Source organism: Thunnus maccoyii, chromosome 16 (genome assembly GCF_910596095.1).
Source record: "Thunnus maccoyii chromosome 16, fThuMac1.1, whole genome shotgun sequence".
NCBI lineage: Eukaryota > Metazoa > Chordata > Actinopteri > Scombriformes > Scombridae > Thunnus > Thunnus maccoyii.
This window is the reverse complement of record NC_056548.1, coordinates 4826566-4839143: the sequence shown is the minus strand read 5'-3', so window position 1 is coordinate 4839143 and position 12578 is coordinate 4826566. Positions and strand designations below refer to the sequence as shown.

General features: G+C 35.2%; 1 protein-coding gene across 2 annotated transcripts; it reads right to left on the bottom strand.

The window, feature by feature from the left end:
- Positions 1-3319: 3319 nt before the first annotated feature.
- asmt2 (acetylserotonin O-methyltransferase 2) lies at positions 3320-10565 on the bottom strand. Of its 2 annotated transcripts, none has more exons than XM_042437024.1 (9): positions 10171-10565; positions 9967-10057; positions 8698-8872; positions 7298-7427; positions 7062-7130; positions 6833-6951; positions 5262-5399; positions 4458-4580; positions 3320-3868 (listed from the first exon to the last, which is right to left on the bottom strand). In XM_042437024.1, exons 2-9 carry the CDS (start codon positions 10045-10047, stop codon positions 3657-3659), a joined length of 1047 nt encoding a protein of 348 aa, XP_042292958.1. In that variant the 5' UTR covers positions 10048-10057; positions 10171-10565; the 3' UTR covers positions 3320-3656. The 2 variants fall into 2 exon arrangements, with proteins under 2 accessions (XP_042292958.1, XP_042292957.1); XM_042437023.1 differs by having other exon boundaries at positions 9967-10054; positions 10171-10251.
- Positions 10566-12578: the final 2013 nt, after the last annotated feature.

Genomic DNA, 12578 nt, shown 5'->3' with positions numbered 1-12578 from the left:
TCAAACTCAAAAAGCAGTAACATATAAACAAGTATGAAGGACAAGAAGAGGAAACAAAGTGTCAGGGAATTCAATTGTGACATAATAAAATAAAACATTTGGTAACGGGATTGTGCAAGAAGTTTTTTTTGCGCTCAGTACCAAACAAAATAATCCATAGGAGGAGGAAACAATAAATAAAGGGTTACAGATTAGTAATCAAGTGACATTAGTCAATAATTTTATATGTTTCAAAAACTGTTTGGGTCTTTGCCGCTTTTTTATTCTGAAGCTTGACTAGAGGATTGTAAAAGAGCCAAATATTAATGAGAAATAAGGTAAAGTTTGTGTTTCTATTGGTCCATTTTATTTTATGTATATGCAATATGCCAAAAATATAAATTATTGGATAAAAAAGTTAACATTCTTGTCCACTTAGTTTTTTTTTCCATTCATTTTCAAATTGAATTAAACCATCACTACCATAAAGTGTGACCATTTGACCAGTTAAACTGTGAATATAATTCCTTCCTGACTGTGTAACATGATGCAACTGTCCCACTAACAGACCGCCACTCCTTTTTTGGCCAGTACACACAGCTTTATCTATTAAAGGGACAGACCACCAACTACACTTTAACTGTCTGGCACTATTTTCAAAAGAGAAAAAAAACCCTCATGTAGTTTATTAGGTTGTAGTGGAAGAAGTATTATTAATAAAATGTCAGAAAATAGTGAAAAATGTCCATTAAAACTTCACATCGCTTGTTTTATCTGACTGACACTCTAAAATCCAAATATATTCAAATCAATATAAAAAAAAAAGCTAAGAAAACCAGCTAATATTCACATTTGAGAAGCTAGAAGCTGTGGAAATTTACATTTTTGATTAAAAAAAATAACTAACTATTAAATGATCATCAAAATACATACCAATACATTTTCTGTTGACTGATTAATCATCAAATTGCAATAAAAATGCTTAAATATTGTAAACAGTGTATATTGGAAAGTTACTTCAGAAACTTATTTGTGTATTTATGTATGCTTCAGTTGAATACATTAAGTTTTTTATTATCATATAGTACATATCTAATGGGTTTAGAGTAGGATGTTATGATTGTAATTCTTTTTATATGTTTAAATATAATAATTAAAAATTACAATATTGGCTGTACGGACAAAATCCTTCACACCAGGCTTGTTTACACGTGCATAGCTTTTAATAGGAACAAAATTTAAAAAGTGAACAATTGACGGAATAAAAAAGATGTGTCTGATTTCATCTGAAGGATGCATGCTGCCAACATGTTTACTGGAGTGATCAGAAGACAGAAAACAGGGTTATGATACCATGAGCTGATACAAAAAGGACAGTTTTTATATGTTTCTATCACACATCTTGATATTTTGCATTCACACCTCATCAAAGACACACATGCTAATCAGGAAAATAATACACTCCTCAACTTTAAAAAGAGAAATTCTATGTAATAAATATGTAAAGTGTAAATGCATTTCAACGGTTTGTAAAAATCACACTTGCTGCTGCAAATATTTCAAAGTGACGTAACATCATCATCATCATTCACAAGAATAAGAAAAAAAAAATGCATCTAGAAAAACAACAAACGTCACCAAGAACAGGTTTTTTAAACAGTGCTACAGTATTTTTTTTTCCTTCAACAAGCCTTTAAACTGTGACAAAGATGTGAAAGTCACACAACCAACAAACCAAAATGTTACAAAAATGAGAACTTTTTACTACCAGCAGAGGATTAACGGAGGTAAACAGAGGTTTGTCATGAAGGACTGAGTCGTATAGAGTCTAATTTACGTGCACCTGAACTCGTCGGAAAGTTGGGAACACACACAGTCACACTCAAACATATCACATCACAACACACACAGCACAGATCTTCACTTTTTCCAGGACAAAATTCAATGTTTCTCCAAAACTTCACATCTTCACTTCAGTTGGAAGTTTTGGTTGGATTTCTTCATGTTGCCAGACGTTTAACGTAACAACAGGATGAATTGACGCGATTAAAATGCGACTGAGTCCTTAGAAAGATGTGGACATAAAGTACAACATTCAGATTAAATAATTTATAGTTAACAGACGTTTTGAGTAGATTTCTTTTATCAGGGAGTCAAAACATCTGTCATGAACAAATTATTTAATCATCAGATCGCTTTCCTACTGATGATTTTTAACTGGACAACAGTCAAATGATTCTGTGGATGAGATGAAAGTGTTGAAGGTTAATTATGTGTTTATGGCACTCCTTTATGTGTTTGTTTGTTTTTTAATGTAGAAATTTGATGGTATTTATTTTGAATATTAAAAAACGTGAAAATAAGATGAAGAAAAATGTATAATTCTAATTCAGATAAAAATTGGATTAGAAAAATAACAATTGCAGTAAAAAACTACAAATCACAAATTATCTGCACATCTCTGATATTAGTCTAATATTCTGGCTGAATATGAATAAAAAAATGATCCAAAATCTGTCAATGATCGGTGGATTTTTGGAATACGCCTCTCTTAATTGCATAATTGCACTTTGTAATTGCTCGTTTTGATAAGTGCTATATGAATAAACTTTATTATTATGATGATACTGCAGAAGTATTGTGACAGAACTATAATCTGATATGATACCGAGGACTATTCAGTGTTTGATTCTGGTGTTATAGGTGGCTGTGACTGGCTGATGTTAAAGATATGACTGCCAGTATTCATCAGATTTTGCTTATTTTTATGACCGTTTTCTAAGAGCACGTCACTTACTAACAGTCTAAAAAGTAAAAAAATGTTAAACTACATCTTTTTGCTTAAAAACACTTGCTAACATTAGATCAATTTTAAAAATATTGTCATAAAAACACCAGAAAACTACATCTGTGCGTTTATAAAATTGATCAAATAACTGATGGTCAGGTTGTCGATGAGAATTCCTTAAATTTAAATCAACATTTTTATCTTGCAGAGAGTTATATGAAGAGATTTTTATCTCTCTTACATCTCTTAGATTAGATCTCTCTTAGATTAGCTTAGCATAAAAACTGGAAACGGGAAAACATAATTCCCTTTTTAACCACAACTTGACTTTTTTGCACTTTGGTTTTTGTACGAATTAAACAAACGAGATATTAAATGTTAATTAGTGAGCTTTAGAGGTGCTGGACAGATCCAGGCTAGCTGTTTCCCTCTGTTTCCAGTTTTTATGCTAAGCTAAGCTAGCATCTCCTGGCTGTAGCTTCATATTTAGCTTACATGAGAGTGCTATCAGTCTTCTCATCAAACTCTCAGCAAGAAAGTGAAGATTTCCCAAAATGTTAAAACTATTTCTTTAACCTGGTTTAATTCTAATTGAGTCTAATTGGTCAAACATTAGCCAACAGCAACCACAATCCAGAAAATGTCTCTAGTAGTACGATCCTTAACAAACAACTTTAACTGTTATCACATTATCTGAATCACTGGGATTGACCACAACATTAAACAGAGATCCATGTGCACTGAGACTGAACAACAGTTTCCTTTTTTTTTCCAGAGCTTATACGTTTTATATCCACCACTAATCTTTTCCAGGCCTTGAAATGCTCAAGTTCAACTCCAGACTTTTAAAAGAACGCCTCTCGTCGAATGTCCCGGTCTCAGTCGGAGCTCATCTGATGGCCAGGATGGCGTCGTAGGACTTGCCGGTCCGGCAGACCTGCACGTTGCGGAAGCCGGTCTGGTTGAGCATGTGGGTGTACTCGGACGGCGGGCGCTCCCTGCCCTCCGCCTGCACCAGCATGTTGAGGGAGAAGATCTGAGCCATGACGGGACCTCGTCTGTTCTCAAACAGCATGGCCTCCACCAGCAGGACGCCGCCGCCTGACAGGAACATGAAAACGTGCAAAGAATAGTGAAAGATGAAGACGTGAACACTTGTTTTGACAAGTTTGAAAATCACGTTAAGACACGTTTGTGGTTCTCAGCACTTCTTCAAAAGCACTTACATTAGTTTCCTCAAAAAGCACCTTAGAAGGCATTAAAGAGTCTTACATTTAGCTTATAAACGTGTTAAACATTTTCTATTATTTGCTTAGTAATAAAATGTCTGAGTATCTGATTGCAGGCTCTCAGGAGACGTTAACACACCTATGAACTAAGAAAAGGAAGGATGTTCAATCCTTCATTTGAAAAGTTTTAACCAAATTGTTATCAGTAATTATCTGCTTTGGCTACTATGTTTACGATGTAACTGCCACCCAATCAGCAACTATCTAGAACTATAACTGAATGACACTTATTAACACTCTATTCAATTAACTATCAGATAATTAAGAACATCAGCATGTCGTTTTGGAAGCAGAAAAAACATTGTAAATCATTTCCCATGTTGCAGATTTGCGTTTCCTGTGCATCAAACACAAATGACCGAGTGAAAATGCAGGTGACACCGACACACTCTGAACCTCACCTGGTTTGCAGGTGTCGTAGATCTTCTTCAGCAGCGTCAGGCACTTGTCTTCAGGCCAGTCATGAATGATTCTGGCCAGAACGTAAAGGTCAGCGGGAGGGATTTCACCACTGAAGAAATCTCCTGCATAAACAACAGAAAGCGTGTAAACTGGGTTTGTTTTAGTTAAAGTTTATTTTCATATTTAAACTCCAAATTCATTCAGATTAAGACATTATAATTCTAAGTCAAACAAGTGTTTCTCTCCTTATGAGGAAAGTCTGAGGCTGCACCGAAGCGTTTTGTCTTCATATTTGTGCTGTTTGTTCCTGTGATCTGCTTGGATTGTTGCATTATGTGACTGTTTTTTATTATGGATATGTTCTTTTATACACTTGGCTGCAACTAAATATCCTCTGATGGGATAATAAAGTTTTGACTTGACTATTATCTGAGTGTTCGTGACTCGTACAACAGCTCAGGACAACTTGTGAATTCTGTTCGTACGAGAACATTGATGAATGCAACAAATTTTGTGCTTCTTAAGAACTAAACTGTTCGTACGTTCTTGCAGGAGGCCCGATGACTTTGATTCTTGAGTGCTGCAAAATATTCTTAATGTGATTAAAAATAAGTCTTTCATGTATAATTTAGATCATTATCACTTTTTTATCACTATACAAAGAGATAAAAAGTGAGAAATTAACTATTATATCACTGTTCATGATCATACATGTCTTTCCAGTAATGTACAATAGAGTGTTTTTTTTTACTAATTATCACTGTAATTGTTTGATATGGTGAATAAGGCTGAATGAGACTCACCACTTTGAAAAACGACAGCATCGTTCTCCTGACAGAAATGTTTCTGAGCCGTTTCAACGACCTGCGGGAGGTCAAACACCGTGACGGAGGAGGACGGATACGCCTTCGCCATCTCACGGGCCAGAGCACCGGTGCACCCTGGGAGTTATTCAGACAGAAGAGTATCAGTATGTGACAACAAGGGGAACTGAGCAACTGAGTCAGAAGTTTACGGCTGCAATGAATGATTATTTTTATTATCGATTACTCTGCAGATTATTTTCTCAATTAATCGATTAGTTGTGCCGTCCGTAAAATGTCAGCAAACTGTGAAAAAACACAAGTTTAGTCCGACTAACGATCCAAAACCCAAAGATAATCAGATTATTATCACAGAAGAGTGAAAACCAGAAAATATTTACATTTAGGAAGCTGGAACCAGTGAATTTTTACAATTTTTGCTTTAAAAAAATTGTTTCAACATCATCAAAATTGTTGCAGATTAATTGTCTGTCGATTGACTAATTGATTAATATAAAATAAAAATCAGTTTATGTGTCTGTAAAAAATGTATGACCTTTATGATCTATGGACGATTATTGATTTCCAAATAAATGACAACTGGTCAAAATGCCAAGACATGTTTTAAAATGCGATCAAATCATAAATATAATCATGTTTTCACTTAAGGGAAGTTTAATGATCAGTATTCGATTGTGTAACTGTGATTGTTTGTCACATTTGTCTTGATATGTTCAATCAATCCATAATCAATACGTTATTGAGCTGAATCAGGTAAACTGCCGCCACAGAAAGATGTGAACACGAACCCATAACTGTGGTGATCTGTTTATTTTATCTGCTGCTGTAGCAAAATGAACCGAAGATCAGCCGCTCTGATGAGAGTTTATATTTCTGCTGCATCATTCAGCTGCGAAAAACGTTGTTTGTATTGTAATATTATTGATCCTTTAACACTGATGTTGGATTTTGGTTGTTGGATGTGTTACTGTCTTCAGTTTTAAATCATGTGTACGTGTTTAAGTATGTTTGCATCGCTCGTTAACACCCGTGTAGCTGTAATTTACATTTTAGGCCCAAAGAGGTAAAACTATCTTTGCAAAAAAGCAAAGATTAGAATTAAGAATTCAAATTTGTGTAGGAAATTATTCTTATTATTCTCCAGACATGATTTAAGATGTAAAAAAAACTACCTGCGAAAATAATTAGTGTCTGATACCTTTTTTCCCACAAAAAAAAGTTTGATTACTTCATTAAAATCCTTAAAATAATATCTATTCATTAAAAAATCCAGACTCTATATAAATAGGTTTTCCTGTTGAACACCAGATGTCTCCTCCTTCACTGTAAAGTCAATTCTCAGTGTTCAAGTTTCCACATCACACTTGTTTAAGCTGCATACTGGACACCGATTGGCTCCAAACTAGTTGTGATGTCACAAACATTCTCGTAGGTAAACGCCTTAAACTCAGCAGATGATGAGATGTAGCCATAGTTTGCAGCAACATAATGTATTTCAGATTAAATGTGATCTCTAGAGTGTCGCTGTAAGCAGCTTCACGGCCTCTTACCTCCAAGATCTACTATGTTCTGATAGCAGGAGAGGTTGAACGCCGTCACGATGTCGTGTCCGTCAAGAACCCAGGAAGAGTTCATCAGACCCATAAATTTCAGCATCTCCTCCTCCGATCTGTGTGGTAGAGTTTTCAAACAGAGAATCTCAAAAATCAAAAGATTTCCTCATGACAAAGTGTTGAAATTATACAATTAAACATCTGTAGAAACAAAATCAGCACCGACCTGTAAATAGCTTGGAAAATATCCTCTGACGGGAGGCCAAAGGTCTTCTCATTCTGATTCTTGCCCTCCCTGCAGGGTGGAAAAGAAAATAAATGATGTTAATCCGAATGCAAAGTTTGTTCTTAACTTCTGTTGAGTTTGTTTTAGTTCTGCAAACATTCTCACAGGCTGAGCTGCAGGAAAAACTGCAGTTCGTCTGCTTGCAAAGCCTCATGCAACGCAAACATATCACTAACCTGACGGCGTCCACCATGTTGTTCCACAGCGGGTAGATGGTCTGTGATTGGTAGATGATCATGTCGTGAAGAGACTTGGCGCTGCCTTTGGCCAGGTAAAGATTCGCCACATCAGTGCTGCTGTAAAAAGCTGTTAGAACAAAATATATTCAAACTAAACGACTATAAATCAAATCAAAAGCTCCAGAACAGCTGCTAAATGGACGTTGAGGTGAGATTGTTTTAAAGAATTAACTTTAAAACTCGAGAAGGTGCTCCGAAAAAATGCAAATTTAAACGAGCCAGTTTCATGACAACTGGGCAAACTCCATCTGTGATGAAGATCATGTGACATGACTGAAACCTCCAGAACAGCTGCTAAATGGACACTGAGATTAGATTATTTTTTCACCATTAAATCTGAGTTATTAGTTCCCAACATGGAGATTCACTCAATCAACAGCAGTTGTAAGAATTAACAGGTCAGTTCACCAAAATCATTGTTGTTTTTTGATAGTTTTAGTGAAATTATCCTTTAAAAGTAATATATGACAAATATAGTTTAATTTTCTTTATGCCTCGGTTGTTTCTTTCCCATTGCTTTGGTCTTTCTTTGTGATTTATTTGCTACACAAATAAAAAATTTACTTTCTTTTTTCAGAAAGGATCACTGACTCTTTATGAAAGGAATTAAAGGCCTGATTTAACCTCTGACATTTAACTAATTTAACTCTCTGAAAAGTAAAAATGCATTTTACGAACTTATTTTCAGCTTTTGGTTTCCATTCTTTTCAATATAATATGGAAATAAAACCAGAGTGATACTGGATGAATCTGATAATGATGTATTGGCTGATAGTCCTTTTTTAACAGATAATTAAATCACATTAAAGTTTTTTTGTTATTATGTATTGAGTGGGACATTTTACAGTTAATGAATAAATTTGTTAGTTCTGGATGAACAAACTCTGTTTCTAAATTACGTCAAATGCATCTTTGACATTTCTGTGCTCTAATCTCTTGTTACTTACTGGGCAACATATATGTTAATATCGTTATATCTGTGATACACATAAATTGTCCAATATTATCATCTAATCAGAGGCCTAATGAGTTGGTGGTATGTTCAAGGACACTCCGACATCTGAGCTGCTCATAGTTGACCACAGAGAAAAATTTAGAGCTGCAACAATCAGTCAATTAATTGATCCGTCGATCGACAGAAAATTAATCAACAACTACTTTGATAATTGAATAATCACCTTAAACGTTACACAGAACTACTCTCTGGAGACTGAAAACATGATCGCTGTAATTAGTTTTTGGAGCCGTAATCTTCAAGGTGAAGGAACATGTCACCCAGTGCACTGTAGTAGTTACTTGTCTGTCTGTCTCCTCCTCCTCCTCCTCTTCCTCCTCACCTGTCCCAGCTGTGGTCTCCACCTCCAGGATCTCGATGCCCACCAGTGCGTCCAGCAGCCTCTCTATACCGTCCACGCTGGTGCCCAGTTCCCGGGCCACATGTTGGGCGCTCAGGGGCTCCTGAGACTTCAGCAGGAGGTCGAACACTCCCAGTTCACAGGCTGAAAATATCACCTGGAGGAACGAAGATGCGACCACATCAACACCTTGTCACTGGAAGACAGACATTTATAGACCCTCCCTGACTGGATCAAGAAGGACTGAGTGCTGAGATGAACTAATCATTAAAACAGACGCTCTTTAATCAATAAAATAATCGTTTAAGCCAATTATAGAGCAAAAACGCCAAACTTATTCTGTTGCATGTAAGGATTTGCTGCTTTTTCTGTTTCATATGATTGTAAATTAAATATTTTTGCACTGTTGTCTTCAAAACTATAAATTTGAAGATGCCATCTTGAGAAATTGATATGTGCATTTTTCACAACTCATTTATCAACCAGATAAGAGCTGAAACAATTAGTCAATTCATCATTTATAGTCATTTATCAGGCTAAATGCAAGAAATGTATTAATTCCAGATTCTCAAATGTTAATATTTGCTGGTTTTCTTCATCCTCTATTATATTAAGTTGAATATTATTGGGGGTTTGACTGTTGGTCAGAGAAAACAAGTAATATGAAGCATTTTTATCATATTTTTTGACATTTTATGCACCAAAAGACTGATGATTATGAGAAAATAATCATTAGTTGCAGCCCTACTACAGATTAATCAATGATGAAAGTAATGATAGCTGTAGACTGATGTTTATCTAAAATATTGATTAATTAAACTCTGAATTGTCACCTTTGACACCCTGAAGCCCTTGAAATACTCCAGAAGTTTGAGTGGACAGTGCAGCTCAATTAATCAGCAACTATTTTGATAGTTGATTAATCATTTATAGTCATTTATGAGGCTAAAATGCAAGAAATTTACAAGTTACAGCTTCTCAAATGTGAACATTTTATGGTTTTCTTTGTCTTCTATTATATTAGCTTAAATATCATTAGGTTTTGGACTGTTTGTCAGACAAAACAAGCAATATGAAGCATTTTTATAATATTTTCTGACTGAATTAATGGATCAAAAGACTGATGATGACCTGAGAAGATAACCAGTACTTGCAGCTCTACACCAGATGAATCAATAATGAAATGAATCACAGCTGCAGACTGACGTTTCTCTATATAAAATATGCATGAATTAAACTCTGAATTGTCACCTTTGACACCCTGAAGCCGTTGAAATACTCCAGAAGTTTGAAGGGATAGTCCAGCTCACTCTGGGACAGATGCTCTGCCATCACTGCACTTCTGATGGGAGACAAAAAAATCAAAACAGAACTGCTCAAACTGCAGGAATTCATGCAGGAATTAATGCAACTTCATGATGTCTGCATGCGTGCATCTTTTGAGCCGTCACTCACCCGGTGCTTGTCGCCTGGAAAGCAGCCAACACGACGATCAGGAGACAGACTGAGATGATTTCTGGATGTAAATTCGGGGGAGTTTTGTGAAGGTTTTTTTTTTTTTTTTGCAGAAGCAGCCAAGATGTCGCCGCGGTGTTTGTGGAGCTGCTGTCCGGATGGAGTCGGTGTGAAATGGTCGAAGGGTCATCAGCGGCTAAAAAAAACAGAAATTGCGGATGTGCATGAGATATGGTGGTCGCAGCGGCTTCGGCTTTACGCAGCGGTGATGGCCGACAAGCGACGACACAGACGAGTTTGACTCCCAGCACACACCGTTCAGCGTGTCCAGGTGTAGTTCCCGGATCCGCCGCAGCAGCAGCGGCGGCGCTGTGGAGCCGCTGTGGATGACTGGGCGGTTTATTGTTGGAGCCTCAAAACTTCACAAATCTGCACAATTTAAACATAAATTTATTAAATTTGGTGTATATAATGTCTGTCAGTGACTCAGCAGATAATTTAAAGCTGGTCCACCAACCACATTATTTAAAATAACTACATTAATATGTTTTTAATAGGGATGGGCAATATATCGATATTATATCAATATCGTGATATGAGATGGATATTGTGATAGATATCGAATATCGTGATATAGCATAAGTGTTGTCTTTTCCTGGTTTTAAAGGCTGCATTATAGTAAAGTGATGTCATTTTTTGAGCCTACCAGTCTGTTTATAATTATTATTATTTATCTTTACCCACTTAGTCATTATATCCACATTATTGATGATTGTTTATCAAAAATCTCATTGTGTAAATGTTTTGTGTAAGCACCAATAATCATCCCTACAATACTGTCACAATATCAATATTGTGATATTTGATTTTGTCCATATCATCCAGTTCTAAAGAGCGTTATTAATTGTGGGGGCCCACAAGGGACAAAATTAATAATGTATATATGTACATTTTGCAAAAATATTAATAAATAAATTGGCAATAAGGAAATAAATATAGGTTATAAATACATAACATTTATGTATTTATTAACTTTCAAAATGAAATTTGTATTTATGTACATATGTCCCTGTTTATCATTTTCATATTTATCTAGTCAATATTACTTATTCCCCTATTTAGTTTTATTCTATTCTATTCTAATTCCCAATTATATTATGTATTTCCCTACTATTTTTTGCCAATATATGAATTGCCCTTTAATTTATTAAATTATTTTTCCTATAGAAATGTTGTCCCTACATATTTTACCAATTATTTATTTCCGCATTCAATTATTTATCCCTCCCTCTCCCTATTCATTTATTATTTTCTGTATTTATTTTCGTATTCACTTAAAAAAAAATGTTTTAATATACACTTTTCTTCTGATATATGAATTTCCCTTTAATGTTTTTCTATATTATTGTCCATACATATTTCTCTCACATAGTAATTTCCCTATTAATGTAATTTCTGTATTTCCTTTTAAATTTTTCCTATACTTAATTTGTCTCTACATATTTTCCTAATATGAAATGTTTTCCTATGTATTTATTAAATGATTTCCTTGTTCGTATACATCCTTACATATTCTTTCCCACTGTAAGAATTAACTTTTATTTCCTTATGCGAAAGTATATTTATTTCTCTATGTATTGAATTACAAATTGCTTTTTTATATTAATTTATTTCCCTGCATTTTTGATTTACTATTTTTTTTCTGAATTTCTTTCCTGTGTGATAATGCTGGGGCACGGCCTTGACATGCATTTACAGGCAGTTATTGTGCAATAACTTACTTAGTTCCCATGTCCCTTTGGGGCACCCATAATTAATGGAGATCACATTAATTTGAGAGTCTTAAGTAAGCTGTAAAGTTTCAATTCTTTCTAATAAAATGAAATTAAAACACTCAGGGAGACTTGCCAACCACTGCCTCGATCCAAAAACCTATTAAGTTAAAACCTTTAATTAACTTTTACAGTTAAAAATCAACAGTATCGATCTGTTTTTGTTGTTTCCATATTTGGTTCAACTTACTCTCGTTCCTGTTTTGCCTCTGTGCTGCTCAACATCTGGTGTTAATAACTGTTCTCCCAGAGGTTCACGTGAAGCATGTTGGACAGTTTGTTCCTGATGTTTTTTTGTTTTTTTTCACAAATTCACAGCTCGGGTTTCTGGTCAAAACCTCTCGTAGGGCTACTGTATACATGGCTGGATGGTGTATGAGACGCTAGAGAGCCTTTGAAACAGATACAGGAAGTGGCGGCATTCAGCCAAGCGACGGTGTAACTTCATCACTCAGTTAGACTCGGGGACAGATATATGATGCTGAATCATCTTCCATGTTAGAAGCTGATCTAAATCTTTCATTACTAAGTGTTGAAATGTGGGTTTACTTGTAAATAAACTCTTCATCAGACTCT

What these genes read in the sequence shown, in the direction of transcription:
- asmt2 (XM_042437024.1), bottom strand. Translation starts at nt 10,047, where the DNA reads ATGGCAGAGCATCTGTCCCAGAGTGAGCTGGACTATCCCTTCAAACTT. An exon ending in GGAGACCACAGCTGGGACAG is followed by an intron (nt 7,428 to 8,697) that starts GTGAGGAGGAAG and finishes TTGTTCTAACAG; the next exon opens with CTTTTTACAGCAGCACTGAT. An exon ending in TGCTGTCGTTTTTCAAAGTG is followed by an intron (nt 4,581 to 5,261) that starts GTGAGTCTCATT and finishes TTGTTTATGCAG; the next exon opens with GAGATTTCTTCAGTGGTGAA.